This window comes from Brachyistius frenatus, unplaced genomic scaffold (genome assembly GCF_029030835.1).
Source record: "Brachyistius frenatus isolate BFR_SWC_R1_liver_20210118 unplaced genomic scaffold, ASM2903083v1 Contig_6, whole genome shotgun sequence".
Taxonomy (NCBI): domain Eukaryota; kingdom Metazoa; phylum Chordata; class Actinopteri; family Embiotocidae; genus Brachyistius; species Brachyistius frenatus.
In genome coordinates, this window is record NW_027210605.1 from 6,912,710 (window position 1) to 6,929,809 (window position 17,100).

The 17,100-nt window shown below is 40.7% G+C and overlaps 2 protein-coding genes and 1 non-coding gene across 3 annotated transcripts; 2 read left to right on the plus strand and 1 right to left on the minus strand.

The window, feature by feature from the left end:
• Positions 1–699: 699 nt before the first annotated feature.
• LOC138615520 (small Cajal body-specific RNA 2) lies at positions 700–1,072 on the plus strand. Its single transcript, XR_011310541.1, has one exon. It is a non-coding gene; the product is annotated as a small Cajal body-specific RNA 2 (non-coding RNA).
• A 1,574-nt stretch (positions 1,073–2,646) lies between these two features.
• Positions 2,647–14,981, plus strand: smc5 (structural maintenance of chromosomes 5). The gene is made up of 24 exons (XM_069688902.1): positions 2,647–2,974; positions 4,340–4,481; positions 4,622–4,674; positions 4,820–4,982; positions 5,091–5,225; positions 5,602–5,742; positions 5,856–6,017; positions 6,987–7,058; positions 7,319–7,574; positions 7,754–7,908; positions 8,371–8,484; positions 8,592–8,686; positions 8,823–8,955; positions 9,743–9,916; positions 10,090–10,259; positions 10,428–10,551; positions 11,440–11,562; positions 11,764–11,889; positions 12,070–12,165; positions 12,540–12,644; positions 12,840–12,959; positions 13,542–13,721; positions 13,882–13,977; positions 14,503–14,981. Exons 1-24 carry the CDS (start codon positions 2,835–2,837, stop codon positions 14,635–14,637), a joined length of 3,210 nt encoding a protein of 1,069 aa, XP_069545003.1. The 5' UTR covers positions 2,647–2,834; the 3' UTR covers positions 14,638–14,981.
• Positions 14,982–15,036: 55 nt separating this feature from the next.
• Positions 15,037–16,161, minus strand: cfap276 (cilia and flagella associated protein 276). The gene is made up of 5 exons (XM_069689151.1): positions 16,087–16,161; positions 15,630–15,743; positions 15,417–15,532; positions 15,243–15,345; positions 15,037–15,095 (listed from the first exon to the last, which is right to left on the minus strand). Exons 1-5 carry the CDS (start codon positions 16,159–16,161, stop codon positions 15,057–15,059), a joined length of 447 nt encoding a protein of 148 aa, XP_069545252.1. The 3' UTR covers positions 15,037–15,056.
• Positions 16,162–17,100: the final 939 nt, after the last annotated feature.

Genomic DNA, 17,100 nt, shown 5'->3' on the forward strand with positions numbered 1-17,100 from the left:
AACAACGTTATTTTGATAAACTGACAGGTTACACATATAAACAATACATATATACAACCCACTCTGTGTATGTATTTATGTATGTATTTACAACCAAAGCAGTCTTTTCCTTAATAAAAACTGACAAATGCTCCAATACCACGTTTATATCAGTGAAACCTACTTCAGCTAAAAAAAATATGCTATAAAACTACTTTTTGTCTTTGCTTTTTATATATATATATATTCCTACAGTTTGAACTGAGGACCATGTCATTCCTTTTTCATTCATTGTATGTGTAAATGTTATGAGAAATCCATTTTTGGAATATGCTGTGACAGCAGAATTTTTTTTTTTTTTTAACACAGCCCACATATTAAATAATTAGTTGTTTTTTTCAATTATATTTCCAATACATTTACACATCACTCCTCTGTTATCACTTCATGTAAATCCACTTACATATTTCCTTGAATATATGTATTAAATTTGATTCTGCTTTGCTGTATTAATATGTATTGCTTTTAAAATTAAGCGACACTTTTTCTGTCTTACTGTAAATGTGCACTTTGTTGTTTTCATGTAGGAAATATCACTTAAAAAGAAGAATGTCGTTGTTTTCAATAATAGTCACAAGAGGGCGACATACTATTGTCGTTTACTTTCAATGTCCCATGATTCCTTGCGGCTTTTAGCTATAAACCAGACCCGGAAGTTCCTCCTTTCACAGTTTGAATGGCGTGTGTGTGTGTGTGCGCGACTGATCGGTGACTGAGTGAGCGAACGTGGTGTCTGTCTGTGTGTTTGTGATATATATGTATACACGTTTCTGTTAAAAAAAAAAAAACCCTACACAGTGATCTTATTTGATCTGATCTGAGTTCGGCTCTGCTCTGATCGGAGATGATAGGAAAAGCGCTCGCGAGCCACCGTTGGCGATGAGCAGCTGGCGAGATGTCATCTCCGGGGCCTCCACGCTTCGTGCTGTGGTCAGAGGTGATGAATTTGATCAGATATACTAGTTCTGGGTGAGTTTGGGTTCATCTCAGGCTTCACAAATGGACAATGAGTAAAGAAGCGATTCTGATCTAACCACAGCCGGAAAGCAGCCGGGGCCCGGGGTGAGCGAGATCACGTTAGAAATCTCGCGAGACTCTCGAGCTCACGTTTCATTAAGTCCAAACTTTTACTGGAACACTTTAATGTGGACAGTAACGATTCATTCAGGCTGACGAAGAACGTCCACGGCTTTTATAGCTGAAATACTGCCGGTTAAGAAGACTAGTTATCACAACATGCATGTTCTTTTAAGTAAACTAGAGAGACCTACAGAGCACGCGCACCGTGGATTAAGTCGCTGTCGTCATGGTTCCGGAGCAAACTAATAACAAAGAACAAGTGAATGCAGCACGTGGCCTCGTTGAGATGGGATGGAGGGACATCTGAGGGAACTAGGAGTGCAGGCGTTCACATTAAATGGTTTACTGAGTATGGTGAGAAAATATTCTTTATAGGACGTGATGATGAATCATGATCATGGCGGCTTACATAGAAAGTCACAGTACAGTGTAAACATGTGTTTTGCAGTCAGGAGCCAACAGTCAGGCTTCATAACAGGGATGTTTAACCCTCGTGTTGTCCTCGGGTCAAAATGACCCGCAGCTGTGTTCAACCAATTTCTGTTTTATTTTTATATTTTTTTGGGGGGATCATTGGCGACAAGGAGGCTGTGAGGGTTTCTTTTTAAAGAATGATCACCAATGATCCCCAAAAAATATATAGAAATAAAATAGAACTTGGTTGAACACAGCTGTGGGTCATTTTGACCCGAGGACAACACAAGGGTTAAAAAAAAAATGATTTCCAAGAAAAACTAATATATATATATATATATATATATAGCCTGTTTTGGTGCTTTATTCTAATACTTCCATCCAAAGTGACTGGCATCTGTCCAATAATGTATGTATGTATTTATTTGTGTGCCTCCTTAAGTCAAATCAGTTGCACAGTGAAAATATAGTCTTTATCTTGTGGTTGGCTCATCCATTCAGTCCTTCTCCTCATAAAATTCATATGGTCTATCCAAAATATTTTTGGATATATAATGAAGGAATAGGTGACAAACAGTTTATTCTTTCTGTACTGAATTCACAAGAATTTGTACTATTTTAAATCCTGACTTGCTAAATCCTTTCAAAACCTTTTATATCTGATGTTGGATTTCAGAGGAAAGCTCTTGTTCTAACACGGTATCTTATCACCTGCACATTAAAATCTGCCGAGTCATCAAAATTGTCTTGTCTGCCTTTTTGTATTCCGTTTATATCTGCAATACTTTTAGTTTGACACGTGCTGCGGACCTTTCATTTCTTTGTTTTATTCCACGCTCGCATTAAGCAGCGCAACACGTTTGTCTCGCGATAATAAACGTTAACTTTGACGATGACGTCAGACTTCCTGCGAGCCATTTTGTCCAACCAGCTTTCAGCAACAACCTGAGGAAAGCGCGCGAGGACGAACGTGAACGTGCCCGATGGTTGTTATTATTGTGACTGTCTCAAAAAATGACTTTTAATTTCCAGTCAGTTTCGCGAAGACAGCTCGCTGCTATCACCACGGACATAAACTAACGTGTGTATTTAAAAAAAAAAAAAAAATTTTTTTTTGCACGTTTTGACCGTTTGACCCGATTCACAGCAGCTGTGGACAAATATAAACAGGGCGATACCGCTTTAACAGCGGGTGCGCGCTCCGGTGGACAACAATCAAGATTTTATTATTTTTTTTGGCGGATGCTCACTGGCAGAAACACCTGGAGCGCAGCACGACTCGCTCCGTTCACAGTAATGCCATGTCAGTGTCCAACAGGAACTCACAAACTTCATCGTCGAGGACTGCAGGCATGTTCCCGGACAGTAAGCCCGGTGAAGCCGGAGAAGGGGCTCGGTTTGTTGAGGGATCCATACTTCGCATCAGCATGAAAAACTTCCTGTAAGTTGCCGCTCCTCAAGCCGCCAATCAGCAACGCAGGGAAATGTCTGTAAACCGAAACTGCGGGTCGCCTCGAAAACCACGTTGAGCCTGCTGATAGATGGGAGACGCACGGCTAAGCTAGCACACAGGCTAACACGTTCACACTGCCTGGTACCGCCATGTAAACGTGCACAGGTGGCGTCTCCACCCAGGTGAACGACCAGGACCCAGGTGACGGCTGCACGGGCTCCACGGCAGTCACGTGATGTCACGTAGTCATATCGCATAAGTCATCAAATCAAGTCCAAATCAAATCGTTTTACTCGAGTTGCGATCAAATCTTAATTAAAGGATAGTTTAAAGTTAGGTGTTGAACTGGAGTCCTAATCAAACCTAAAGGAAGCGGACTAAAGACTATTTCTATGAATTTCCACTTCACGGAATCTAAACGTTGAGTTTTCAGTTCATCAGGTTCACCTGATTAAAACCACTGTAGTCTGATACTACAGCTGTACAACAAGTCTGCCCTTTTGAGTTTTAAAATGCTCACTAAAAGTATCAATACGGCATGTAAAAAAAAACAACAACTCCATCACAAGTAAAAGTCCTCCATGAAAAATCCAGCTTGAGTACATTAGTATTAGCAGCAAAATGCAATTAAAGTAAAAATACTGGTTTTGCCACTGATATATATATATATATATATATATATGACATCATTAGATTATTAGTAGTAAAGCATGTTACTGTTGTAGCTGCTGCAGGTGGAGCTAGTTTGAATACAGGGAAAGCGGATACAATGGTCATCAGATGAGTACTGGGAGAGGAAAGAAGAAAAAACCAAGCTCCAAAATCTATTTTCAGTTTTGAACCATCTCTATTTTTTGATTTAGATGAGATATTTGATATTATGAGCATTTATCAAAATGAAAATAAATCACTATTTGGTGATGCTGTTAACTCGCAGACATCTGAAATGTGACCCAGACACTACACTGCTTTTTGTGGGACCCAATTGTTGTATTTTAAAAGCTTATCTGTGTGTCAAATCCTCATCCTAAAAGTGATGGAGTGGAAGTATAAGGTAGCATCACATGGAAACACTCAAGTACAAGTACTTCAAAATTATACTTATGGACAGTACTTGAGTAAACATACTAAGGTACTTTCCACAACAGCATTTTGGAGGCTGCAGTTTGTGACACTGTTGACCTGCTTTATATTTAGTTTCTAATATTTTCTTCACATTATTTATAACGTACTTTCAATCTTTAAAGTACATTATTTTTTATTATTATATTGGTGGAGGTGGCCTGTAGTCAAAGTGTTGCTATAAAAAAAACCCGCAAGAAAACTTGAAATATCTTCCTTGAACTCTGACAGGACCTATGACCACTCTGTGGTGTATCCTGGACCCAATCTGAATGTGATTATTGGAGCTAATGGAACTGGCAAGTCGAGCATTGTGTGTGCCATCTGTCTTGGTCTGGCTGGCAAGACCGCTATTCTGGGCAGAGGCGACAAGGTAAACAGCAGTATGTGCATTGTATGTGGTGGTGTGTCTCAGATCCTTGCCCTACTGTCAATCAAATTATTTTACATTTAATAGAGCTGACAAATGAATTATAATTCTGTTGATGAATATTATTTTGTCTCTGTTTGTAGGTTGGGCTCTATGTCAAACGCGGGTGCCACAAAGGCTGCATTGAGATTGAACTGTAAGTTCATAAATTACTAAGGAATCTGTTTAGAAATCAAGGGTTAATCCTGACAATTCATGATTCACATTTTACATCAGCCAAATGAGGATTTTAGCAATACTGCTGTCTAATTGTATAATCAAGCCCCTTGTTGTTATTGAAGGTTCAAGAATGATGGTAATGTAGTGATTCAAAGAGAAATCCACGCAGAGAACAATCAGTCTCTGTGGATGATAAATGACAAACACTGCAACCAGAAGATGGTGGAAGAGGAGGTCAAGAGTTTGCATATCCAAGTCAACAACCTCTGCCAGTTTCTGCCTCAGGTACGTCTGTATCAATGTCTTATAATGCTGCACAGATGCTGAGTAACATCTGAGGAGTTGCTCGCCGATTTCCTCCCTCCTGTTGATGCGGTTTGTTTTTCACCACAGGAAAAAGTGGGGGAGTTTGCCAAGATGTCCAAAATTGAGTTGTTGGAGGCAACTGAGAAGTCAGTGGGACCCCCAGAGATGTACGAGTACCACTGCGAGCTCAAAAACTTCCGCAACAAAGAACGAGAACTGGAGGTAAACATAAAGCTTATATGGACAGCAGGTGCCGATTGTACCAATTTTTTTTCTTTGTCATATCACTGGCAACACCAAACACAGTGTAGACAGTTTGATGTGGGAAAAATGTTGAGTACACATTTTTCCTCTCGAGCTATCGAAAAATTACAATGATAAAATCCCATCTGGTTTTCCGAATATCGGTTTAAATTAACATCTAATTCTAGATGTCCTCTAAACTGTATGCTGGTCATCCCTGGTTAATTTTTAACCTTTCAAAATCACAGTTTTACTGAAGATCATTTAAATCTTTCCCACATTAAAAGGATGTTAAGTCAGCTGTGTCTCAAGCTTTCCAGATTTTCATTGTTGCTGGTGGTTTGTTTCTCTGTAGAACGTCATGAAGGAGAAGGCGAACTTCCTGGAGAAGGCCAAGCAGAGGAACGAGAGAAACAAACATGACGTGAATCGCTACTACGAAAAGAAGAGGCATCTGGATGTGATTGAGTTGCTCGAGAAGAAAAAACCGTGGGTGGTGCGTGGTCGACATTAAACAATGTGAACAATAGAGAAAGAAGAATGGGCACAAACTACAGCCAGAAGTCTTTTGACCGTGTTAGCTCTGTTTCTGTTTCCCCGTGCTTCTAGGAGTATGAGGACGCCCGCAAGGAGCTTGAGGGTGTAAAGAAGGAGCGAGACGAGGCCAGGAAGCAGCTCTCTGCCCTGAAGCATGCCCAGGCGCCCATGCTGAAGAAGATACAGCACATTGACAACCAGCTGAAGCCCATCCAGGCACAGATAAAGGCTAAGGTGACAGAAATGTTACGACTCTCTGAGTTGGGTCTTAAAGAAGACACGTTGGTTTTTGCACACCAGTGAAACAGTTCAATTATATTCCGTTACAAAGTAGGTTTAACATCATTGAAAATAGAGATCCTGCATCTTTTTGAGCACGTTTTGAGCATTTTCCTCGTTCGCATTGCGGGCCATGTTGCAGCAACATGTTCCCATGGTAGGTGAACAGACAGTCCATGCAATAAGTAATCCTTCTTCAGAGTGTGACAGTTGGCTAAAAGTATGAAGTCCTCCAAAAAAACACAAGGTGTAACTTTTTTTGGATTCAGTTAGATTAACAATTACTGTAAAACTGCAACAAATCACAAAATGCAGACACAAATCAGGACCGAACAATATTAATTACACTGATATGACTATGTAGTTATGGAGCAAGAAATGCTAAGTCACAAGGCAGGACTTATTAGTAGCTTGTAGCCATGCTTATTATCCATTACGTTACTTTTGAACGTCACTTGCAGCGAAACAAGTATACAGAGAATATATTATCCTTGTGATATCAAAAAAAAATCTAAGGACAAATAGTGTCCAAGGCAACAATGTTGAAGATAAATTGCAGCAGGAGAAGCAGTCACATGTGCTCTCTACCATTGCCTTATTGACCTGAGGGAAATCCCCTGCTCTACAACTACTGCTGATATATGACCAAGAGGGGGAAATGCTGTACTCAAAAATCCAAATATCCTATTTTACATGCACTCAAAGACAGAGGGCAGAACAGTAGCCCAGAAGGAACAAACCAAACAACGTCTCCAGAGAGAGACTTGTGCATTTTTCTCAAGTTTTACGTCCACAATAGATCCTCGCTTGAAAGAGGAGGGAGAGACCAGCAGTGTTCAGTTGGGTCTAATTTCCAACCTCGCTCCTAAATGCCACTAAATCTTACAAACGGCTCCTTTTTAATATGCGGTTGATGTTTTTCAGACTGGTGCCATCAAAGAAGCCTCTCTAAAGTGCAAACAGAAGCAAGATCAGTTGGACCACAAAAACAAACAGGTGAGGCTGTGCTTGTTTTACTCAGAGAGCCGTCAAAGATAATCATTCATCAGCGTACAGTCCTAGTTTTGTATCATTACAGGAAAGATTGTGCCATTTGACAAATACAATAAATGTTTGTTATATTTATCATACAATCATGCATTATGTCGTTGCACTTTTTCCGTCCATTTTGCCCTTAACACAGCACAAAGCAGACTTTTATTTGCAGCTGCAGAATGTTCATAATAACCGTCTCATCTCCCTGCTCGTCTTTACAGATTGATGACATAAAATTAGCGCTGCAAAAAAAGCAGATGGAGGAGGAAGACCACCGGAAAGCAATCAGCAACACCAGACGAGCCATTGAAGACTTGCAGGCGGAGCTCGCCAAAGTTGGTGACCAACCAGATGTGACTCCGCAGATCGATGCTGTCAACATCGAGCTGAGGTGCAACCAGGAGGAGAGAGCCAAGATCGAAGGAGAGAAGGCCGACCTGCGCAGGGAGAAGGACAACCTCTGTGATGCACGCAGAAGTGAGTTTTCCACAAACGTGTATCCTCTGAAACGGTTCACAAAAACAAAGATCTCGTTTTTTTTTTTTTTTATATCACGTTTACCTTTCACACATTTAATTATCAAGGAGCACATAATAGAAAAAAAATATATACTGCAGATAAATGGTTCATGTAGAATATGTTGGTTTACTCGCCAGAGTTGGAGAGGAAGCTCAGTGACGTGAACAACATGATGAACGCCAAAGAGGAGAAGCTGCGAGGATGCCACAAAGACACACACACTGCCCTCCAGTGGCTCCGGCAGAACAAACACATCTTTACGGGAAATGTCCACGAGCCCATGATGCTAGTGGTGAGTGGTCCCAGTAACACACTATAATGTGGTTGTAAGCAGATATGTGTGTATTCATGTAATTTCAAAAACCATAACTCTTCTCCTTCCCATAAGTTGGAGTGGATGTATTAACAAATGAATGAGCAAATAGTAAAACACATTTATACTAATAAAAAAATGTGCCTAGATGTTTAAGACACGTACGTAAACTGTATGCTTATATGCTGCTGATAAATGCTAAACAAGGGGATCAAAAGTATTACCCACAGTGAGTACAGCATGATGACTCAATCAGAGTTTAACGCTGAGGGTTTGGATTGTTTTTGTGGATTTTATTCTTTAGCTGTTGGAGTAAATTCTTCTCAGCAGTGATTCTTATCTAAATGTCTCAAACAAATGTTCTGGGAATTTTTCAGGAGAGTCTTGGTTTTTTGTTTTCTTCTTCATGTTGATAATGATAATTATTTTTTTATCCCGCAGATCAATGTGAAAGATCATCGTTTTGCAAAGTTTGTGGAGAACCACATCTCATTCCGTGACCTGCGGGCGTTTGTCTTCCAGAGGAAAGACGACATGGAGCAGTTCATGACTGAGGTCAGCGTCGTGCCCACAATGAAAGACATCTTGATGAAAGATTATAGTTTAGCTTAATTTTTAACCTGCCAAAGACAAAATTAAGTTTGATCTTTCCTGACCTTCAGGTCCGTGACAGGTTGAACTTGAGGGTGAACTCCATTTCTGCTCCACTGGAGTCGTGTTCTAAGAAGCAGCCACTTAAAAATATTGAGTCCCTAAGGTGAGAGAAACTGATTTTGCTTGACATGTAATCACCCATAAAATCAACAGCACATGGATTTATGCAGATTGATTGATTTGTGTGACCGTTACCTTTTTGTTTTGAATGTTTTTTTTCATATACTTTTCGTTTGCAGGGATTTGGGGTTTTTCACATACCTCCGTGAGATTTTTGACGCCCCTGATGAGGTGATGAGTTACCTCTGTCAGCAGTACAGGGTGCAGGAGGTGCCGCTGGGCAGTGATAAAACCAAAACCATGATTGGAAGGGTACGTTCCTCTTCTCACATTATTGAAGTTCTCATAACAGAACAACAGAGAATTATAGATGTGAGAATGTCTTCTCGTCTGTGGTGGTAGAGACTGGATATGTCGGTGAGGTTTGTAAATAGACGTCACTCCTCAAACTTATACTAAGAGATGTCAGAAAGTTGAAATTAAATTGAAAAATGCAAAGTAATTAAATCGGTTCAATTTAATGTATATAGCGCCAAATCACGACACTTCAGGGCACTTAACACAGTAAAGTCTTTACAACAGAACTTTACAATATTATACAGAGGAACCCAACAATCCTACATAAGTTAAGAGGAAAAAAACCTCCCCTTTTATGGAGAAAAACATCTGACAGAGGGAAGGAAAAACTCCCTTTTACCAGGAAGACCCTTCCGACAGAACCAGACTTGACTGGTTATGGTGATTTTTAGAGCAGAGAGAAAAAAGGGCAGCATAGAGATCCAAGACATGAAGTGTTGGTGGCCAGTAAATGCAGACCAGAGACATGCAGCTCCAGGGACTGAAATATCTGCAAAAGAAAGCATGGAAACTACTTGAGTGAATGGGTGGAGAGAAAAATAAGCAAAAACTACGAGAGAAAGCATAAAATGAATGAGATGTGATGGTGCCAGTTCCCGAATTTAACATGTAGTCCATACGTTGGGTAAGAGCAGTCTCGCAGCCGTACGTTTTTTCCCCCTTAAGTCCCCAGCATACAACTTTTAAATTAGAAATTGATCTCTGCTGACCTTGATCTTTCTGTCCCTTTTTCTTCTGTCAGGTGATTGAGGAGCTCAACCTCAAGATGTTTTACACAACAGAAGAGAAGTACTCCATAAAGAGGTCTAAATACTCCGGCAATGTAAGCACCAGTAACTCTGCAGTGCCTCCTTCCCAGTACCTCAGTATCACTGTGGATGCCGGGGAGAAACGGCAGCTGGAGCAGCAGATGAAGGTGAGACAAATATGAGCAAAGTTATACGCACTGCTTAAACCCTTTTCTTCAGCTTCTGTGTTTTTATAACTCCAGTTTTCCTGTAAATGTGTATTGCATTGGGACATTTCAACATGTTGTTGTGAAAGAGTTTAAAAGGCGAAAGTGTAATTGCGAATCTCTGCTGTGACCAGGACCATGAGTCAAGGTTACGAGAGAGTGATGAACAGATGAAGACCCTGCAGAAGGCAGCTGTCGCTCTGGAGCGCCGTGACAATGAACTGCTGGCAGAGAAGAAGCGTCTGTTAGAACTAAAAGGGAAGAAGAGACAACTGGAGCAGAAAATCACTAATAAGCAGTTGAGGTTCGTCTGCCCCCTGATGCCCAAAAGGCCTGACATGCATGGTTTTCTTCTGTATCATGTTATATTAGAGGACCATCTCTGTAAATAGGCTTTGGTTTGGTTTATGCTGATTTAAAAAAAAAAAAAAGAAAAAAAAAAGATCTAACGCTATCTGTCCCTGTGTTTTAGTCTGAGGGAGATGGAGAAGAGTACTATTGACCTGAAGAAGATTGAAGAAGAAACTAAAAAGAAAATTGCAGCTGTCAATTCCCAGAAGGTGGCGATAGTCACCGCATTCACAACCGAGATGAAGGTATAAATAAGTGAGCTTCCTCAGGTTTTCCATCGCATGCCACGGCTCAAACTTGAATCCACACCAGGTATTTTTCTTGATTTGGTGTTCCAGTGCAGATAGAATCCCCTCAGTGTAGCTCATCATAGCAACAATGCATGAAACTACTATGATGTCATCTTCAACGCGAGACAAGACACTTGTTGGATCCTTTTGTTGGCAACCAGAGGAGGAACATCTGCAACTCCCCAGTCGACCACGGCGGGGTTTTAGGGATTGCAGTGACTAAAATATAATTGCAGCTGCTGTTGTAGCTCGGCTGGCAGCTTTGTGTGAGATGTCCTGTGTTGCGTAATGATGACACGGTATTAACTCTGGTACCAATTCTCTTTGACCAATCACTGGTCGTAACATCACCTTTTTAGTATAGACTTGGCTCGCTTCAGAACCTCGATGGCGGTGACACCAAGCAAGGTACCAAGTAGTGTCCTCAATTTTTGACTAATTGAAAAAAAGGTGAGACGGTTTGAGCTGAATTGTGAATTGGAAAAGTGGCTTGTTTAACCAAGAACCTGCAAACAACTGCATTACATTTGTTGGCTGTGGCAGGATGACATTCAGATATGAAATTTTGATGAATTTAGATACTATCCAATAGCCTGTTGTACTTTCTTCATTACTGTTTCTGCATCTGGCTCGCTTCTGTTTTCAATGTTTCAGTCTTTATTGCACCTCAGCTGTACCTTCAAGAAAACAGTATGTTAAACTAATATAATAAAATGTTGTCCTTTCCTCCTTTGAGAGTGCAAAGCTGTCCTCATGAGCTTTCTCTGCCTTTTTTTTTTTTTTCCTCTTAACTTGACTAAAACTTTGTTCCCTGCACGTTCCTTGTCTCTCCTTCACCTGCAGCTGCGAGCCAAGGTGGCTATAGAGAAGGTGCATCTGGGTTTGGATAGCGTGGGGCTGACAGCGGAGAAGGCTAAGTTGGAGAATGACTGTAGAGAAGGCACCTCCCAACTAAAGACCACTGATGTAAGTGTTTCCGGCATAGAGTTACCCCACTATTGAAGCAGGGTGGGGCTGATGGCTCGTTCTACACTGAGGACCAGGAGGCGACGCCTTCATGTCAATGAGATTCCACCGGCTGCGGTGTCCACGATGTGGCCTCATGTATTTCATTTACACCACGCTCTGTACCGCTGGTTTGTGATAACTTTCTCTGTGTCATTGCAGCAAATTTGCTTCCGTCTGGAGCAGAGGAAGGTACAGCTGACAGAACAATGCAAAGGAATGTTGAAAAAAGCAAGAGAGAGCTGCAGGATGCAACTCAACGAGCCGTTATCTGAGGACCTGCGTAATGTTAGTGTTCATCGCGGAATAATTGAAACAAGCTTCCCCTTCTATCGCTATATATGGAGCATTATCTTTGTCATGCAGTTTAATCACTGCTGAGGAGATGTTTTGAGCACAAAATATTAATATTTGTTTGTGGTTCTTTTTTTTTTCTTCTTTTTTTTTTCTTTTTTTCCGCCAATGCAGGCTTTCACAAAGCTGCCTGAGACACTGGACGAGATCGACAGCATGCTGAATGAGGAGCGGTCCAGAGCCGAGTGCTTCACCGGTCTTAGTGAAAATGTAAGCGCATGTGACAATCCGGTTTTCATTGGCCTAGGAAGGGTTAATTTTTTTTTTTTAAAGCATGGTAATGACTTAAGTATCAGGATAATCTGTCTGCCCTGGAAGTCTTCAATGAAAATACTGTTTTTGTTTTTTTTAACAACTGGAACTGACATTTTCTGCAATAATTATGTAAAGTAAGTCAAAAACAATGGTGGTACAAATGACTACACTGCTTCTGTAAGAAAAATGACACTTACAAACTGCCTTTTTAATCTCTACAGCGAAATGTGATTATTATTCCTAATTTATGCTTAGCAATACATTCAGTGAACTTTTTTACTTTCTTCAGAATGTAAATATTTGTCCTGTTAATTGTCTCGGCTTTGAAGGTTGTTGATGAGTACAACAGAAGAGACCAGGAGATCAAACATCTGGAGAAAGAGCTGGAAGAAAGGAGCAACGCCCTGAACGTCTACCGACAAAACATATCAGAGGTGATTTGTATGATTCTGCTGTAGCCTCATTGGGATGGTTCAGTTTGTCATTTTTTTATGTAACAGAATGGCAAGTGTGTGTGTGTGTGTGTGTGTGTGTGTGTGTGTGTGTGTGTGTGTGTGTGTGTGTGTGTGTGTGTGTGTGTGTGTGTGTGTGTATAAACATGTGTTTCATGACTTTGGTGTGTGTCGCAGGCTAAGGAACGCTGGCTGAACCCTCTGAAGAGCCTGATTGAACAGATAAATGACAAGTTCAGCGATTTCTTTCGCTCCATGCAGTGTGTAGGACAGGTTGATCTGCATACAGAGAATGAGGTAAATGCAGACGCAACAGTACCAACACACACTTGAGCTGATATCTCTTTGTTAAAGGGGGATTTTAGATGTCTTTTCCCTTCATTCAATGCGAGTTTATATATGATGGATTTTTGTTTTTTATTTTTTTTTTTATAGGGATGGCTTTTTAGATGTGGTCATTAATAATACGAACATTACCCTTTAAAAATGTGTAAAATTTTGTGAAATATTCAAATACATGATTCCATTTTTTATATTTTTGCCAAAATTGTGGGCAAATAAAAAAATTCAAAATGTCCCCTTATTTTTTTATTCCACATTTATTTTTCATTCTGCATGAATCTGCTCCAATTGATAACTTGAAGATTCCCTCTCAAATTTAAAATGATATCAAACAGTTTTCACCCTGCCTTTGAATGGTGTTGATCTGAGAGTACATGTTTGGTGACTTTATTTATTCAAATACATGATTCAACAAAGACATTTGTGCTCATTAACTCGCTATTATTGATAACTAAACCTCTCCTTCCTCTTACGGACATATTTCTTGACGTGAGTCGATAAGATTTGAATTATTACCCCTGCTGTGTCTTGCTGCAGGAGGAGTATGACAAGTATGGGATCCGCATTCGGGTGAAGTTCCACAGCAGCACTCAGCTCCACGAGCTGACGGCTCACCATCAGAGCGGAGGAGAGCGCAGCGTCTCCACGATGTTGTACCTCATGGCCTTGCAGAAGCTCAACCGCTGCCCCTTCAGAGTGGTGGATGAGATCAACCAGGTGAAGAGCTCATGTTTCCCTCTTTTCCTACACATTTGTCCTTGAGCAGCCATGATTTTGTGTTCAAGGACTTTAAGACTTCCAAATAAGTTGCCTGCAAGTATTAATACAACAGTAGACGCTGCTTGCTTATGTCTCTCTTTTTTTTTTTTTTTTTTAGGGAATGGATCCTGTAAATGAAAGAAGAGTTTTTGACATTGTGGTCCGCACATCCTGCAAAGAGACAACATCCCAGTACTTCTTTATAACACCAAAAGTGAGTGTTTTTACAACCGTGATTGCTCTGATGGTGACAACAGAGAGTTAACTCTCACCGTGTTTGTTTCCTGTGGCAGTTTTTAGTGAGAAAGCACCACTATACGCTACCTGGTAAGCACCAAACGGCAGACAGATGCAGTTAGCGACTACCTGGTAATCGTTGTGGGGCATTAAGCAGCGAAAGGGTCTGATTATTTCCCTCAGGAGTTCATAGACCAGAAACAGAGCTCTAAGGAAAGCCATTATTGAACTAACATATCAGATGACCAAAAACACACCTCAGGTGTATGATAATGTTGCTTCCTAACAGCTCAATGTGTAAATAAGCAAATGTTTGCCAACAAGTTCACGACTGAGTTTGCAGTTTGTCTCTGTGGCCCCCCCAAGTGACCAAAAAGTAATTTGATGGAAGTTTACATTGTTTTTGTGTGAAACTGTATATCTGCTGTTTTATGTTTGTGCACACATGAAAGTCTGCGCTCTTATTTTGCTGAACTTCCTGTCCTGCTGTGTTTATCTTCAGCTGCTGCAGAATCTTCAGTACGCTGATGAGATGACGGTCCTTTGTGTCCATAATGGCACCCACATGCTTTCCCCCAACCAATGGAACGAGAAGGCTTTCATCAGAAGGTCTCTCAGAAGAAAAGTTAGGGCATGAATCCTCCGGGCCGACCTCATGTCCCTGGGATCGCTCGGTTTCCAGTTCCCAATTTCAGCTTTTTTCTGTCAGATACAATATGCTGTATAGACCTTTGAACATTTTAACTTTTGTACTTTCCATGTCGAGAACATGTTTTATTGTTGACGTTTTTCATTTCAGATGGATGGATGTTTGTTAGATCATTTGCACATTTCTGTGTTTTTCGACAGCAATGTTTACTTAATTGATTATTCAGAAAATGTGAGTTGTATGTTTCATCTATTAACCGTTTATCTATGCACATTGGCATATTCAAAGTTAATATCCACGTGTATATATTTGAATAAAATATTTTTGCTCTACATGAGTTTATTGAGATTCACTGTGAAAAACACAAGCAGTTCACAGAGTTGTTGAAGCTTCAAGCTGAGCTGTTGTCATTGTGCTTTCCTGGAGCCGCTGCTGTTGGAAAAGGCCTGTGGGGGGAAAAAGGACGCTGTATTTGTATTTGGAACACGTCTTGCTCCACAGAAGGCAGGTAGATACCTTCCAGACTTAGTGGATTTACAGGTGCCATCTTTTCCGATGATACATTTGGGAGAGATAATTTGACTAAACTTCACCTGCGCGTCATTTGATGCTCTAAATGGAGCGCCTCTGTGGGTCGACCCACACTGTGATGTCTTTGTCTTATTCCTTTTTCTGCATGTACTGCTCATCAGTTTCCTGGAAATTAATCAATGGCACATCAACACCGTTGAACTACCTGAAACTGCCCACACATTACAGACTCCCACCTGTGAGCCTGAGTGATGGTGTCCTGCTGGTACAAAACCTGGTTCTTTCCCCAGAAGATGTCGTCGTGGTGATTATAGACTGACTTGAGATGACGGTCTAGGCTGTCTTTTGGAGCCTTAGGTTGAGAGAAGAGCAATGTATTGAACTGAAGGTAAGTTAGTCTTTCTTTTGTTTCTTAAATTAAGGTTCACATTATTCTTACTGGAGCTTACCTGGTATTCATGACGCATAACACTCTGCTGGGTGCTGGAAAAAGTGGCTGTATGATGGAGGTGACACCAAGGTTCCTCTGTTTGGGCGATGTGAGTTGGTTTAAACGTTTTTCTCTGCACAGTAAGAAACAAATTATTTCTAAATAAATTATATCTACTGGTTATCGATTGTTGGAATAAGATTTTTTTTTTTTTATATAATCAGACCATAACTATTTAGAGAATTAAAAAAATATTCTTGTGCTTCAGCACATTCAACTTGAAATAGAATAATGTATCCTGCATTGTGCCAAGTCACTGCTTTAATTTGAGTAGATTTACGTGTATATTGAAATGTCTGCGAGAGTAGCCCATTTAACATATGGTGATCTTACAAAATGTTTTGTTTAAAGTTTGCTTTATATGCATACGAATATCAGGCAAAAATGAACCCGCCTTATCATCAGTACAAACCCACCTGCCGCGGCCTGATGCCGCTGAGAGTGATGTCGTTTTCTACCTTTTGAGAAGGGAAAGGATCCCGGCTCGACATGTTTTAATGCCAGCACGAAGCTGTGCTGACAAAAACGCATATAATGGTGAAGAGTTCGGTTGTTTGTTTACAACCTTGTTGCAAAGCAACTGTAAACTTCCGGTTAACCCTTTCACAAGAAAACTGTTGGCACGTGTCCATTTAGCGTTAGAAACTTATAAAGGTTATTTTCCCACGTGCAACTATACCGGTTTGTAAATATGTTGAAATTGCCATTTGCTTTTTTTTTTTTTTTCAAAGCCACGCACTAAAAGTAAACTAAAAAAAACAAAAACTAAAAGTACCACGCCGTGACCGAAATAATACCAGCAGAAGACGGTAAAAACACAAGTCAGCCTATCCTGGCTCAAACGGCAAAGCACTAAAAGATAATTCAGAGTTAAAACACCTGAGCCAAACACCTCCCATTCGTTCACTGTGGAGAGGGAAGCCACGCCCCCGCAGCCGCCGGGCGGACTGGCGGCACATGAGGGCGCAGGTCAGCTCCAGCCTCCAGCCATCCAGCCTCCAGCCATCCAGCCCCCCTCCATCACTTCAGCTCTGACAGCAAGACGATGCAGCGAGGCCGCGCACACGTGAGCCGCTTCGTACTGTTGCTGCTTCTAGCGCAAACTTCAGCTGATTTACCAATGTGCAAAGAGGTGAGGAGATTCACGTTGTCACTGTTAGTCATGATTATTAACAAACTCTTCTAAGTTTAAATTGCGGGACGATTTCCTGTGAATGTTGGGCCAAGCTATAAATGTAGCTTTAAATTTTTTATTTTTTATTTTTTTGTGTGAAATGTGTTGTCGATTAGCCTTATCGGTTAGTTGATGACGGGAAATTAATTGCTATAACGACTTTTTGGTAATTCATTGTTTTGAAGTAATTTTCTCTTAAAAATGTCAAACATTCTCTGTTGTCAGCTTCTTGAATGTGAATATCTTCTGATTCCTT